General features: G+C 38.7%; 1 protein-coding gene across 4 annotated transcripts in view; it reads right to left on the reverse strand.

Moving 5' to 3' along the window:
* Window positions 1–297: 297 nt before the first annotated feature.
* VEGFD (vascular endothelial growth factor D) overlaps window positions 298–16,628 on the reverse strand; it is a 37,063-nt gene continuing 20,732 nt past the window's right edge. For 2 of the 4 annotated variants that reach the window (XM_032285959.1, XM_032285961.1), the window contains 5 exons: window positions 12,529–12,719; window positions 9,351–9,505; window positions 7,280–7,380; window positions 1,591–1,786; window positions 304–972 (listed from right to left, as the gene is read on the reverse strand). In XM_032285959.1, coding sequence (XP_032141850.1) covers window positions 846–972; window positions 1,591–1,786; window positions 7,280–7,380; window positions 9,351–9,505; window positions 12,529–12,719 — 770 coding nt within the window. In that variant the 3' untranslated portion in view covers window positions 304–845. Of the gene's footprint in view, window positions 973–1,590; window positions 1,787–7,279; window positions 7,381–9,350; window positions 9,506–12,528; window positions 12,720–16,628 lie in introns of all 4 variants that reach the window. The other 2 variants (XM_032285960.1, XM_032285958.1) reach the window with 2 other exon arrangements.

Consider the following 16,628-nt stretch of genomic DNA (forward strand, 5'->3'; position numbering starts at 1 on the left):
CAAACTCTCAAAGAGATCAAGGGCATGGGTGGGTTCCCCTCTGCCATGGGATGGGGATCAGGTCAAGTTCAATTTAATCTCAAAGCACAGAGTGATTTGCAGTGGATTCTTGGGTCACATTTGCTTAGCCTCATTTACAATCTTAACCCTTCTGAGAGCTATTCCCTTGGCTTCCCAAAACTGAGGTCCCGTGTTTGTGTCTCTCCCTGCACATTCTACTTCAATATTCCTTTCTTTCTTTAAAATGCTTTTCCTTTGGTGTAAATTTAGAATGGAAACATATTAAATAACATAAAATTCTACGGCTTGAATAATGGTGTTTATTTTCTTTAAATACACTTAAATATAAAACATCAGATGGTAGTTCATTAAACTGGAAAACTATAAGCTGGACAGTAATTAGAAAATCAGTACTGATCATACAAATCAAAATCTGCATAAGAAAGAATCAGAATAATTCACAAGAGTTGCGATTAGCAAAGGACTCACAGACTACAGTTTTCCTCATCCACTCTGAGTAATCAATCATATGGCACCTGTCATTCCATGAACAGCATACCTTTCTCATTCACCAAAAAACAAAAATAAAACTAAACAAAAGGATTACATGGGTCCCCTCTTTTCCATTCCTTGGGGTGCAGAGGCCTCTGCAGCTAGAAGACATCCATCAATGAACCAGGGACTCCTTAGCTGGTGTGCATGGAAGGTTGGTCTGGATTCACTGTGGTGCTGTGTAAAATGAATGTTTTTTAACACCTGGAAAAAAAAAAAAAAAACAGTGACAGCAACTTGGCAAAGCAGCGTGATGTTGAAAATGACAGGGAGGGGGAACTTGGAAAACTGAATCAAGGATTCTGTTGGCTGTGGGGCCCCTGTGCAGCCTTTTTCTCCTTTAGAAAGCGGCAGTGCTTTGCACACGCTGGTTTGCCATTTGCACATGGTCTGGTATGAAAGGGGCATCTGTCCACACAGCTGTTGCAAAACAAAATAAAAAAGAGAATTCAGAATCAATGACTGAATTCAAAAGAATTACTCTGTTCTGATTAGATTAAGTTTTCAGAGGAAATTTTTCAGACATATATTTAAAATGTCAGTATAAAATCCTGCATGGTTATCCCACATGGATTCAAAATCTATTAAAGCCTAATTAGTAAGTAACCTCCAAGTGTTCTATTCATCAATAAATTCCTTGCTATATAAATCCAGTGATATTTCCTCCATTAAAGAAAGAAACAAACATATATAGACATATACAATGAGAGATTGAACCAAAGAGTTTGATTATCTGAAACCTCCCCTTCCTAAAATATTATTATTAAGTAATATCCTAATAATTGCTTAAATTTTTATCAATTTCCTCCTTGTTTAAGAGTTCTAAGCCCATAATAACAGGCAGGATTTTCTTAATATTATGATTAATCATCACTGTATACTCTTGCTTATTCCTTAGCTGCCAAACCTCTGTTCTATTATCAAAAAGGGACTCAGACGCTAAGGGAAAAAAATAGCTTACTAAGGAATCCCACCAAATTAAAATGGCATTTACATTAAATGTCAATGAGTAAAGGCAGGAAGACTCAAGCCATTTACCTGCAGGTGTCAGGATGAAATAGCTTGTGCTTCTGGCAGCAGCTCTCCAGACTTTCTTTGCACTCAAAGCAACTGCAGTTTTTGCGGTGCTGGATCAGATCTTTGGGACATGGTGTTTTACAGACACATTCACAACGATCTTCATCAAACTTCATGTATGGCCCACAGAGAGCTGGTTCCTGAAGGTGAGTCTGGTCTACAGAGAAACAGAAATGTGTTGGTCAGTTTAATCGCCAAAGTTGATTGTATATTTTACGTCATCTGTAAGTAACTTGGATTCACCCAATCTCCTTCTTATAGATTTATGTTCCTAATTTTTTCACAGGGTAAGGAAGATTAATTTCTGATTTCATAATACAAACATAGGTTTATGTGTTTTCTTAGGTTTATGATTTTTAAAATATCGTAAGCTGAATATTTTTGATAAAATTTTTTAGAGATTTTTATATTGATGACTTGTGAAATACAAACTTCCACAACCAAGTATTAGTAATAAAATATAGGATGTCTAAGCGTTATAAGTGTAGTTGTCCCCATTTTTTTTGGTGGAGATTAAAAGGAGAGACAAACAAAATAATTGGTGTGGTAGAAATACACCTCTGACGTTCTAGACCAAGCAATAGTAATGCATGTCCTCACTGCAGATCATAACGCTAGTATAAAAGATATAGCAGCAACAATGAAATTGATTCCACCAACATCTGCTGGATGATACATTTAGGTAAAGGGGAGGAACTGAGAAGTTTTTGACATATTCAGCTGAGAGATATTTCTAGAGGGTGTATAAAACAATTGAATAGCTACTACTCCAAATCCAATTCTGATTAACAAGTTGAAATTCATTGCAAAATTAATGGAAGAGATAGAAACTTTGGAAGAACTTGACTCTGTCCCTTTAGCACTCTTGAAGGTTTTGGAGGGACGTACATGTTTAGCAGTTTTCTCCCCAAACCTGCTTCTCTCCCAATTTGTCTCATTTAGGGAATGGCGACTTCATTCTTGACTCGCCTGCTCTGGTAAGTCTGAGCATCATGTCCAGTCAGTTCTGCCTCTCTAAATTTGTTCTTTCTTTTCCATCCCCACTGCCACTGACACAATTCAGTCAGTACCTTGTTTCTTGAGTAGATGGCTGTCGCTCTGTCAGTCATCACACCACCACAAGTTTTGTGCTTCCAACTTATTTTTCACATGATTAACAAATGCAAACCAAATCACTTCACTGCTTTATGTGCATTAAAAGTTTCCTTTCCCACAATAAAAACCAATTTTCCTACCAGGACATACAGGTCCCTCCATAAACTGGACCATAATAACCTCACAGACGCATCTTCTGTTTCTCACTCTCATACATCCTGTGTGTTCCATTTACACCAAATGACAGTACCTTCTATTGCACTGATATGCCAGTGCCTCTCAGCTCCATGCTGTTGGCCTTATCTTTCCCTCTGTCATCCCTTCCCCCTGACATCCTTCCCAATGTCTGCAGGTTTAGCTAAGTGCCCTTACCTTGTGCGTATTTCCGTCCGGTTCTTTCTTGCAGTGATTACATTTATCTGTTTACTTCATGCTTCCCCCATTAAGTAAAATGTCCAGAAGGGGAAGGAGCAGGTCTCATTGTTCTGGTATAAAATAGGCACTCAATGGAAGTTTGTTGGGTTTATTTGGTGTAATAAAAGGATCCTAAAGCAGGCTGAAGTATGGAGGCTCTGAGAATCCCATCCAGCATCCCAAGATATTGGGTTAAACCATATATTCTTGCCAATATCTGACTACTAATGACATATGAAAATGACAATCTCGTGTTGTTCAATTTTATATTTTTACTGTTCTGTAATGGATGATGTTTGAGAACGGGTGCTGGAAGACTAAATCTAGCAAGTCTCCATTTTGAACTTTGTGAAGAGGAAAAGTGTGACCTTTGTAAGTCATACGCCAGTGGGGCAGATGTCGTTGTGGGGTAAGACAAGAATAACTTGTTAAAGGATAAAGATGCTCTTTAAAAATTTGCAGTGATCACTAGGTGGCAGCAGAAGTACACTCAGAATACTTCAGACAGGCCCAAGACCACTGTTGGACAGGGTGGTTTAAGGAAACTCAATCCACAAGGTGTTTGCAGAACTTCAGCAGGCTGTTTGGCAGGGCCTGTGCTCACATCCTCATAGCCAAGTTACAAGGAACAGAAACTGGATGCAAGAGAATTGGCGGTGGAACAGCAATAGCTGAAGGTGACATCCTGAAGTAGTATATACTGATTTCCATCCCTAGGGAGTTTGATGATGTGTTCTGTTCTCAGCTTTGTTCCTTTTACCAATTTTATCAATAAATGGATAGAATTTTTCAAAATAAATTCTTGAAATTGTGGCTCTCTTCATGAAGGAAAGGACATATTAAATATTTTTAAATACAGAATTGGGACCTCCTCAATTTATTTATTTTTTTGTTTTGTATAGTTTGTTTTAACAGTTTAGAGCAATGACCTGAATCTAACAAGATGCAATTAAATTAGACTTGGATTCACTAACCTAAATGTGCTCATCTGGGCAAGAGAAGTCTTTGTAGAAAAGGCAGTTGGCTTAACAGTCACATGTATGGAAAAAAAAGTATAGTGAGCAGTAAGGTCAGTAAATGTCATCAGTTTAATAGGGCCACTGGAGAAATGAATGTGAACTTGGCCCACACTGGGTACTTACAGGAGATGAGGATGAGAAACAATTGTGATCCAGTCCACCTTGCACCTCTCAAGCCCATCATTGCTGCAACTTCCCAAAAGGTTTCCTGCCTCCTTTCCCTGCCCTAAGTCAACCCATCCTCTTCTACACTGTTGCTGCTATGATTTTGTTAAAATTCTAATTGGTACTGTCACTCTCCTGCTTGAGCCAATTGTGTGGTTTCCCTTTGTCATTAGTATCACATCCAAGATTTACAAGGTCCTTCTGCTCTACCCCTATGAGCCTGTCCAGCTCCTTCTGTCACATCTAACCACCCCTTCCCGTTATTTCCTCACCCGTTATATCCCCACCATGCTGAACTTCTTCCAGAATGTTCTCTCACCTCCTGCCCTGAGTGCTCAGATCCCCGCTGCTTAGAGTAGCACTTCACTTCTTCCCTATTCCTCTTTTCACCCTCTATACATGGGTACTGGCTGAGTGCCTTGCCAAGAATTATCTCCAGCAGAAATCAGCTGCCTCACCTAAGGCTACATCCCCTCTCCAAGGCAGCCAATGAATCGTCCACAGGACTCAGCCTCTTCACCTAGATTTGAGACATATCCCCACATATCTTCCATAATCTAACTGGAAGTTGAAGTGGGTCCCAGCTTCAACTTCCAGTTAGATTAGGCTAATGCCTCTTAGCAACTGCGCTGTGGTGTGTTGCTTCTCTCTTTACCCCTTAATGCCTTGTGCCTGCCTACAAACCTCCTGCATACAAAACTGTCTCAGAGGCTTTGTGCCAGGAAATCCTTAGCTAGAACAGTCTTTAAGCTCTAAATATATTACCCTTCCTGCAGTAACTTTCTTTTTTTTTTTTTGAGGCAGAATCTCACTCTGTCACCCAGGCCCGAGTGCTGTGGCGTGATCTTGGCTCACTGCAACTTCTGCCTCTCAGGTTCGAGAGATTCTCATGCCTCAGCCTCCCAAGTAGGTGGGACTACAGGCACACATCACCACACCCAGCTAATTTTTTTTTCTTTTTTGTAGTAGAGATGGGGTTTCGCCATGTTGGCCAGGCTGGTTTTCAAACTCCTGACCTCAAGTGATCCTCCCATGTCAGCCTCCCAAGGTGCTAGGATTACAGGCATGAGCCACCATTCCCAGTCAATCCCACAGTAACTAACAATATTAAAACATGAGTCACATGGAGAAAGAAATAGATTTGTTTTAAATGGCTCTATAGGGTAAAATCTGAACTAATGAGTTGATGCTCTTGAACTGGGCTGTCCAACAAGGTAGCTATGGGGCATATGTGATTATTGGGCATGAAATAGAGACTCCAAATTGAGATGTGCTGTAAGTGTACAACACACATTGGATTTCAAAGACTTAGCACAAATAATTTAGGCTAGCTCATAAATTTTTTATATCGATTGCATGTTGAAATGATAGTATATTGGATAGATTGGATTAAATAAAATATATTAAGATAAATTTTACCTGTTTCTTTTTAGCTTTTTAATGTGAGTAATGTAAAATGTAAGTTACGTATATGACTCATTGTATTCCATTGGGCAGTCTGGTCTGTTCTAGAGAGAGATTTCAGTTCAGTATAACAACAGGAGTGTGTCTACTCCTTGGTGCTGCCTCAGTGGATGGCGAGTCTCCAAATAACTGATGTATGTTCTGGTAGAGGATGGCTGAACACTTGGTGGGAAGGGTGTAAAGAACATTCAAGATTGGCATGGGCATTGAAACTACATAAATATTAAATTTCCCCACACACTCTGGGTTGAGCTTTTGTGAAAACATTCAGAAGGAAGCTGAGAGGCAGAAGAATGGGCAGTGGGTTGCTATTTACAGTTTCTAGGATAGATTTCTTAGAGGTTAGCCCTTATTGTTCTTGCTTGTAGATCGTAGTTTAAAACAAGCAAGGGTAAAACTACATGACTACTTGTGACTTCTTTTTTCTCTTGTAACCATGTAAAGCTCCCTGGAAAATAAATTAAAATGCATTCATTTTCAAGCAAATGTTCATCACCCAAAGTCACAGAGTTATGGATTACGAGCAACGACAATTGCCTGTATCTCATTTTTCTCCCAACTCCCCTTAGACCAATAGCCATATTTTGCCTTTGCTTTGCCCTAGTTCCAGAAAAAGTTTTCTCTTATTCCCCATTTCTTTTTTTTCGAATTACTGGCATGTTTTCATATGATGCAGTTGACAGAAACCAAGTCCAAAATTACTTTCTGTTTCTGTGAGACTTTTATACAAATAAATTAGTAAACTGCAGTTGACTAGCGTTTAGTTCTGAAGCAGCTTTCATTCAAGTTTAACATCCCATTTCAATTTCAATGCTTCAGGATGCTGTAATCACCCTGGGCTTTTCTTTGAGATTAAAAAGCAGAGTGATGCACTGGTGGACTTACTATATGATTACGGTACAGAGGGCTCTGGAATCTGACCACTTCTTTTTTTTTTTTTTTTTTTTTTTTTTTTTTTTCTGAGACAGTGTCTTGCTCTGTTGCTAGGCTGGAGTGCAGTGGCGCGATCTTGGCTCACTGCAACCTCCACCTCCCAGGTTCAAGCAATTCCTCTGTTTCAGCCTCCCGAGTAGCTGGGACTACAGGCGTCCACCACCATGCCCAGCTAATTTTTTGTACTTTAGTTGAGACAGGGTTTCACCATGCTGGCCAGGATGGTCTCGATATCCTGACCTCGTGATTTACCCGCCTCAGCCTCTCAAAATGCTGGGATTACAGGTGTGAGCCACCGTGCCTGGCTGAATCTGATCACTTCTATCACTCTCAGCTGTGTGACCTTCAGGAAATTACTCAATATCTTGGTGTGTCCATTTTGTAATTGTAAAAAAACAAATAACAATAGTATATTATAGGGCTGTTGTGAGAATTAAATGAGGTAAAACATATAAAAGACTTAACAACATTGCCTGGCCATACTAAGTACTCAATAACGTTTGCTGCTATTGTTGCTACTTTTATTATTAGTGTTACTATTTTACTACTACTATCATTACCTTCTGCTCCAGCAAGCGGATTCTCCTCCTGTAAAACACATTTACAGTTGTTGCTATCCCACAGCATGTCAATAGGACAGAGTTTCTTGGGATGGGAACAGCTAGGAAAAGAAAACAATGAACCAGATTTTAATGCTTTCAAGGATAATCACAACTTTGGAACATTAAATAAATTTCTGAGTAGAGAATAGTTAAGATTTTTTAAATTTATTTTTTGCTTTTTAATCTCAGTTTGGAGAAAGGAGTTTTTGAGATCTGTTTCACAGCATGGTCACTGTAGTCAATAATAATTATTTATTGTAGATTTCAAGATTGCTAAGAGTAAATTTCAAATGTTCTCACCAGAAAATGATAAGGATGTGAGAAGAGTTAAGATTTTAAAGAAGCTTAATTTGTATTTATGAACTGCATCTTACTAGATAGTGATTCTGTAATTATAAACATTCTATGTGGAAATGTTTAGAAACTAAACTGTAATTTTGGAAATTGTAATCTTCTTAAGATATATGTTAAAACTATGCAAATTATAGCTGTCAACAGTTTATTTACCAAAATTAAATATGTTCTAACATACCTCCTAAGATTATTTTCCTTAAAATAAAGATAAAATCATTGGCCAAGACAGTGGGAACATCTTGAAAATAAATGTTGCTTTTCTTTTTTTCTTTTTTTTTTTTTTTGTTGAGACAGAGTCTCAGGCTGGAGTGCAGTGGCGTGATCTCAGCTCACTGCAATCTCCACCTCCTCCCAGGTTCAAGCAATTCTCCTGCCTCAGCCTCCTAAGTAGCTAGGACTACACGCATGTGCCACCATGCCCAATTAATTTTTTGTATTTTCAGTAGAGACAGGGTTTCACCATGTTAGCCAGATGGTCTCCGTCTCCTGACCTCGTGATCCGCCCGCCTCGGCCTCCCAAAGTGCTGGGATTACAGGTGTGAGCCACGGTGCCTGGCCAAATGTTTCTTTTCTACAAGTTTTCTCTTCTGCTGGAGAGGGGCGGAGGTGTCTTCTTGGCTCTATGTTAACTAATCACCAGCTTACTCTTTTACTTGCCACTCACACAGTATATTTATTGCTTTACTTTTGCAAAATCTAAGTATCTAATTATCTTTTTATTCAGTTACCCTTTACTTGTTTCTTTATATTAAATCCTTTTCTTCCTTCAAATAAGTGATCCTTACTTTTGGTTTCAGGATACTTCAGAGTGTCATCATTTGCCTTGTAAATAATCACAAAATTAATCTCAAGAGAATTTCAAAGCCAAATTAATGTTAAGTCATTTTAATTTAAAATAAGGGTTTTCCATTTAGTAATCTTAAGGGGGAAAGATTCAAACTGACACAAGAACAGAAAACCAAACACCACATGTTCTCAGTCATAAGTGGGTGTTGAACAATGAGAACACATGGACACAGGGAGGGGAACATTGCACACTGGGGCCTGGGGGAGGAGGGGCTAGGGGAGGAATAGCAGGGGTTGAGGGGATTGGGGAGGGATAGCATTAGGAGAAATACCTAATGTAGATGACAGGGCAATGGATGCAACAAACCACCACCATGGCGCGTGTATATCTATGTAACAAACCTGCATGATCTGCACATGTACCCCAGAACTTAAAGTATAATAAATAAATTTTTAAAAAAGGAAAGTTGCAAAACTCACATGCTGCTAGTTTTGCCACTTCCCAACGACTCCAGGAATCTTCTTTGTTTTCTCTCATTTCAGGATGTAAATATACAAACAGCCTGAAATGAGTTGTATTTAAGGCTTGTTCTGGAACCAGGGCACATGTGCCAAATTTGGGGCTAGAGCAGTTTTACACCTGCATTAGACTATGCATATTAAGAACAAATGTGTCTACGAGCTTATACCACTGAGCCTTTTGGTCCTATCACAGTATATATCTAATAACAACATATATTTGCAAGTTATTACCAGTAGATTCATGTTAGAAGCTAAAAGATGAATAATTTGAAGAGAAAGTGATAACTCTATAATTTATGAAATATCCTCTACACACAGTTAAGGCAAGGCAAGAACAAGCATAAACCAGTACAAAAAAAATGCTTACCGATCTTCTTTGGGGATCTGGATGGATCTTCTGATAATTGAAGATCCAATTGGATGGCGGGGAGCTGTTGGCAAGCACTTACAACCTGTATGGTTGGCAACTTTAACAGGCACTATTTCAGGTACTGATGTCAAAGGCACTGATATCTCAAAGAGCTGCAGCAGAGAAAGATAACCATAATAGATTTTTAAATTTCATATATTATTTTTAAAGTTGTTATAGTCTGAATTTTTGCCTTTGTCATTTATGGCAATGACTTTAGCTTAAGTTGTCCATTAAGAATGGAACTAAATAGGCTCATCTGACTTTATGAAGTGTTTAAGTTTGGTCAAATCTCTTACATTTTTGATTACTGATACCCTTGTAAAATGTTACTGTTAATCCCTGCTCCTGCTTTAAATTTGAGTGTAAATTGTAAAGATTAAATGAGATTAAAGGTATGCATTTTCTCCCTGGCATGGTGGCTCATGTCTGTAATCCCAGCACTTTGGGAGGCTGAGGTGGGTGGATCACGATGTCAGGGGTTCAAGACCAGCCTGACCAACATGGTGAAACCCAGTCTCTACTTAAAAACACAAGAATTAGCTGGGTGTGGTGGTACGCACATGTAATCCCAGCTACTTGGGAGGCTGAGGCAGGAGAATTGTTTGAACCCAGGAGGTGGAGGTTGCGGTGAGCCAAGAGCACACCATTGCACTCCAGGCTGGGTGACAGAGTGAGACTCTGTCTCAAAAAAAGAAAAAAAAAAGATATGCAGTTTCTTTATGATTTTACTAGGATAGATTATTATTCAAACTATTTACTTATCCCTTCTCATATCATCTCTATTGAAGAAATAGTTTCTAGTCTCTTGTCTTTGTATTTGGCCACATCAATTTCTTTGGCTAGTGAGATGTTAGCAGACATGACACAAGTATAAATTTGAACTGTGCCTGTTTTGTGGCCTTGTTTTCTCAAACTTACGTGGTAGCCATGAGAAGAATATGATCTGTAGGCTTGCTGGTCCAAGAGATGGGAAACACAGAACCTGACTTGGACTCACACTGCAGCTTAGAGTCAAGCCCAGCTGAATCCACCCTAAATTAACGGAACCTTAGATACATAAGTGAGAAAACTCATTGTTTTTGGAACCACTGAGTTTTAGGGTGTTTGTTATGCAGCATTGTTTATTAATACCTGACTGGTACAATATCATCATGCCCAAACAAATAATTATAGTTAACATATATATCATTCTTTCTATGTTTTCCATAGGCCGGGCCCTGTTGTAAGTGCTTTCATGTTAATTCATTTACCCCTTATAACAACATTATAAGGTGGGTTTTTATTATCCCCATCTTACAGGTGAAGAAACAGATGTACAGAGAGATGATACAACTTTCTTGAGTGGTTCTATGATGTGTGAATAAGTTTGAACTTGATTTGAATGCATTGTTCATTCAATCACCATTCCACATAGTCCTTACTACAGAGAGTATTCATTTGTTCACTTTGTTTCTAAGAGGTGGTTTGCAAAATAGTCCATAACTTTGGGGAGAGCTAGTTTTTTAAAAACTATTAAAATGTTCAAAAATGCATATTTGGAAAGAAAAACTACTGAACACTTACACTTAAGTACATTCTATAAAATTAATCATTTGTTGAGTACAGCAGTAAAAATAAAGTACTCAACTATCTATTAAGTGGAAGCAATCCATTAAGGTTGTGTTTATTCTGACCTCTCAATATGTAATGGAACTTCCATGAGTCTAAGTGAGAGTGTTTTTGGAGTGTTTACTTTGCATAAACTTCATCTTCTTGCACAATTTTTTGGCTATGCTCTAGGGGATCACATGATCATGAACTAAACCCTCTTACATTATGCGAGCTTTGTTTCTACAGAGAATTGATGCTTAGCCCTGCTTGGGTCATTTTTTTTTTCTAATTGTCAAATAGTAGAGGTTAAAATTTGCACGAGGTCCAAGATTCTCTAAAAGAATTTAGAAAAAGAAACTCTCCAGTTTAAAGGACATTTTAGAGGGTGGAGGAACAAAATTAAGGACAAGTAAATCTATTAACAAATCAGCATTAAGAAAATTACCTAACATGGATATATTCAGTGCATGTAATTTTCTTGTACTACCTCTTTTTACAGTTATAGGAGAATAAATCATATAGGCAAATTGACAATTAAATGAGTATATCAACATTCAAGGAATTTGCAAAAGATACCAAAAAATGTAGTTTGATTCACAATTTTTTAATATTGCTTTCCCAAGTTTGTTACTACTGCTCTCATATGCAACATTTATTACATTTTACAAAAACATGGTAACCAGTGAAATGAAAACTTACCTACTAAGCAAAGGGAGTTTTATAAGATTAAAGAGGGCAGAATTATTTCTTTCATAGAAACTGCAGAATTATTTCCAAACGTCTTTTGTGCTAGATATTCTCTCTTTGCCCCACCAGAGACATCATTGTCTCTCCTTCCTTCCCCATCAGGCTCTGTGCCCCAGGACACTGCCCTCCATGGGCTGCATTTATAAACCCTCTTGCCTATCCCAGCCCCTGCCCCCACTCCCTGCCAGGCTAAGGGTTGACAGTGGCCAGTCCAGCAACTCTCTTCTCCACTTTCCCTCTGGGTTCCTGTAACTGTTCCCTCCCCTTGTCTCCTCAGTCTAAGGGTGGGGGCAACTCCCCCATTTTGCTAGCTTCAGGTGCTTCACTGTCCCATCCCTCTTCCCTCAATTCTGCCCACAGCCTTCGTTAAACTTTTCTCAATCACTCCATTTGAGCAACACAGAACCTGATGGATACACCAGACAGCACAGCTATCTTCATTCCTTTTAACATCCTATCCTAGTAACTGCCATATGGTTTTCTGTGTCTTGACATTATAGCATCAAAGAGACAATAACTGATAAGAGTTCAGGCTCTGGCCTCCCACAGACCTGGGTTTCAATCCCAGATCTGCTATTTAGCAGCTATGTAACCTTGGATAAGTAAGTTATCTCTCTGAGCCTCAGTTTCCTCATCTATAAAAAAGGATAAAATACCCTCTTGGCTTGTTTCAGGTATTAAATGTGACTATGCACATAAAGCATTTAGCACAGTGCTTGGCAACAAGATTGTTGTAGCTACCAACAATATCATCATCAGAGCTTTGGAGAAGGTAGGCTTACCGATGTCCTCATACCTGTTTGGAAATATACGAGGTGCTCGTGTTCATACACACAAGGCTCTCTTCATTGCAACAGCCACCACATCGGAACACGTTCACACAAGGGGGCTTGAAGAATGTGTTGGTACTCTTCCCCACCTCACTGGCGACCTCCACGCACGTTTCTCTAGGGCTGCACTGAGTTCTTTGCCATTCTTCGTCTATAACTGCAGAGAGAAAGCTCACTGGGGCTAGCAGATGGAATGGCCCTGATGTACTAATGTGTGCCAGGGTTATGCTGAACATAGTCATTTTCACATTTCTACTGCTTGTTTCTTTTACTAGATGAATATTTTTTGTCACTCCTTTAACTAAAGATTGTTTGCAGAGAAATTAAAACCATTATCTATGTTCTTTCCCATTTATACCATACCTTTGTAGAATGTAAGTATTTTATTTCCCTTTGAGGTAGAACACCATATCTTGTACATAATTACACTGGATACATCTGGAGAAGATGGCTAATAGGGAAGTAAATAGAAGCATATAAAGAAATAACATGTAAATATTATTTGTCAAGCAATTTACAGGATACAACTGGATAGCATTTCTTTGACTTGAAGCCAGGTGTAGGTAGGTTTTAGCATCATCAAGAAATATGTTTCTGTTGGTTGCTTAACTACAGTAGGATTTAAATTTGGCAAAGGCATGAATGGAAATTGAAGTGAAACTAATCTTTCCTCAGATCAGAGTTTTCTCATTTGCAAGTGCCCGATACTGATATTTATATAAATGATGAAATAAGCCTGTTCATATTAATGGAATGAGCAATCCTGTGGCCATAGTTAATTTGAAGGTAACAAGAAAAAAAGAAACAAGCCCATGGGAATAAAAAAAAATTATATACTTTCTTGTAAAACAGTATTTACTTTTCTCTCATAATTTATTTTTTAAACTAGATTTTGACCCTTTGATACTTAATGCAGTATAGCCTTTCTACAGGTGTTTTGGGGAAAAGATTCAACTTTATGATGAAGATATTACAGACTTCCTTGTAGCTTGCCACGGAACTGTAGAGTTTATTATATGTGGGGATGTTGTGCTGATGAAAATCTCTTGTGGTAGGGCACTTTGAAACTGACCCCCAGTGGGCCACACCTCATGATAGTCATGCCCTTGTGTAAATCCCTTCTCCTTGTGCGTGGGCTGAACCTAGTAACTTGCTTCTTATGAAGAGAATACAGCAAAATGATGGGAGGCCAGTTCCATGATGACGTTAAAAAAGATCGCAGTCTTTTAAAATTTCTTTTAAGTTTCTTTAATTTTCTACTTTTTGCAAGCTGTCTTCTCTCTCACTCTCTCTCTCTTTCTCACACACACTCTCTCTCTCCTCCACTTGCAGGCTTTTTTTTTTTTTAACTTATTTTACTTTAAGCTCTGGGTTACATGTGCAGAATGTGCAGGTTTGTTACATAGGTACACATGTGTCATGGTGGTCTGCTGCACCTATCAATACGTCATCTAGGTTTTAAGCCCCACATGCATTAGGTATTTGTCCTAATGCTCTACCTCCCCTTGTCCCCTACCCCTTGTCAGGCCCTGGTGTGATGTTCCCCTCCTTGTGTTCATATGTTCTCATTGTTCAACTCCCACTTATGAGTAAGAACACACGGTGTTTGGTTTTCTGTTACTGTGTTAGCTCGCTGCCATGTTAGAAAGGTCTACGTGACAAGGAACTTGGGACAGCCTCTGGCCAATAGCCAGTGAGGAACTAAGACCCTCAGTCCCACAGCCTGTGAAGAATTGACTCCTGCAAACCACAGCTGATCGAACTTGAAATCACACCCTCCTTCAGCTGAGCCCTGAGATGCCTGCAGCCCAAGTCAACGTCTTGACGCCAGCCTCTGGAGGCATCTGAAGCAGAGAAACCAATCTAGGCCATGTCTGCATTTCTGAGAAACCAATCTAGGCCCACACAAACTGAGATAAATATTGTTTTAAGCAGCTAAGTTTTGGGTAATGTGTTATGCAACAATAGACAAACTCCTTTATTTTTACTGCATTTTCAAGAACTCTGCTGAGATTATTCTGAATTCCCATATATGGGAAAGGAAGGGATAGAAAGAACCTCTGCTTGAAGTATCCCATACAATATTACCATTTGTGATGTGACCCTAGTCCCTAAATTATTCCCTTATGACATCTTCTCCATATCCTTTTTCCTTTTTCACCCCTTAATACCAATTTTCTTGATAGGTTGCTTCTTCAATCACCGAAAACATAAAATTGTCTGGAGCACTGCATTATACTACACAGTTTACCTAAAGTTTGATATTTTTTTCTCTCATAATAAAACATTCTATCCCGAGAAAACTTTTCTTAAAATTTCTGATTATTAATATTTGTATTAAAAGCCTGAAGGCTGAATACATGAGAGATAAATTACTCAATTATTATTATGGGTATTATTTAATTCACAACAATTAACCATGAATACTTGAAAAAACAAGAAACCAACCTATAAAAATATTCCTGATTTAAAATTCCACTTAAATGTTTCTTTCCATTTGCCTTTTCTATTTTTATAAAACTCAGTTTTGAAATTGCAGTGGTAAGCTTTTAATCAAAATCATATGTGATTATGACCAAAGCCACTGATTAAAGGCTTCATAACTCTACTATTCCTTACTACTTCCCAGCAGGACTGCTCTGCCTCAGGAAATTACCTTGAAATCCATGAGGGAGAGTTGCTAACAAATTCTAATTGGTGTAACATGCGATTTCATTATTTATTGCTTCTAACTTAGTAAATAACTTTAGATGATCCCCTATGGAATTAGGAGATAAATTTTAGAGTTTGCAAATTCTGTGATTTTTTTTTTTTTTATGGTTTTCTCCTTAGAAAATGTCAATGTCGTTGACTTTTTTCAGATCACCTAGTCTTGGTTTTATGGTAATGTTCGTCTTCGTGAACTATCTTCAGTCTCATCTCAGGCCTTAGTCAGGTAATCTGGTTAAGGCCTTTGACCTGTAGATGACATGCCAACCCTTTGTTTTCATTAAGGCTATATTAATTCACCACATAGAAACATCTAGAGCTTCAAATTCCTGTCTTAAGTGAGTTTGAGGCTATGGTTCCCACCATGTCAACTCACTTAGACACAGTCATACACATGAACACAAAGAATCCTCTTCATACTCATGCCTAAGGTGCTACCGAATAATATTCCCCCATCTATGCACAGCTTTCCCCACAGCCAACAACAGAGGACTATGCAACCCCAGCATCTTTTTTTAAATTGTACTTTAGGTTCTGGGGTACATGTGCAGATCATTCAGGATTGTTGCATAGGTACACACATGCCAATGTGGTTTGCTGCCTCCATCCCTGTCACCTATATCTGGCATTTCTCCCCATGTTATCCCTCCCTGACCTCCCCACTCCCCCACTGTCCCCCCTTGGCCTCCCCAACAGACCCCAGTGTGTGATGCTCCCCTCCCTCTGTCCACGTGTTCTCATTGTTCAACATCCGCCTATGAGTGAGAACATGCGGTGTTTGATTTTCTGTTCTTGTGTCAGTTTGCTGAGAATGATGGTTTCCAGATTCATCCATGTCCCTACAAAGGACACTAACTCATCATTTTTTATGGCTGCCCAGTATTCCATGGTGTATAAGTGCCACATTTTCCTTGTCCAGTCTATCGTCGATGGGCATTTGGGTTGGTTCCAGGTCTTTGCTATTGTAAACAGTGCCGCTATGAACATACGTGTGCATGTGCCTTTATAATAGAATGATTTATAATCCTTTGGGCATATACCCAGTAATGGGATTGCTAACCCCAACATCTTTTTACAAATGGAAAAAGAAATACAATTTTAGGTAGAAAGAAAAAAATAATTCTGACCTAGTGGTCAATTTGAATTATGCTATACAGTATATATATAATCATTTATCAGGTTAATCAAATCTAGAATGCTAGATCAGCAATGCTGTAGCAGCTTCTTGTATTGTTTTGACATGTCATCAAAAAATTAAATGCCTAATCAGAAACCCCACAACTTTCACTGGTTTGTTTCGTTTCCTTCCTTCCTTCCTTCCTTCCTTCCTTCCTTCCTTCCTTCCTTCCTTCCTTCC

The sequence above is a fragment of the Sapajus apella genome, unplaced genomic scaffold (assembly GCF_009761245.1).
Source record: "Sapajus apella isolate SASKATOON/1434 unplaced genomic scaffold, GSC_monkey_1.0 scaffold17, whole genome shotgun sequence".
In the NCBI taxonomy this organism is placed as follows: domain Eukaryota; kingdom Metazoa; phylum Chordata; class Mammalia; order Primates; family Cebidae; genus Sapajus; species Sapajus apella.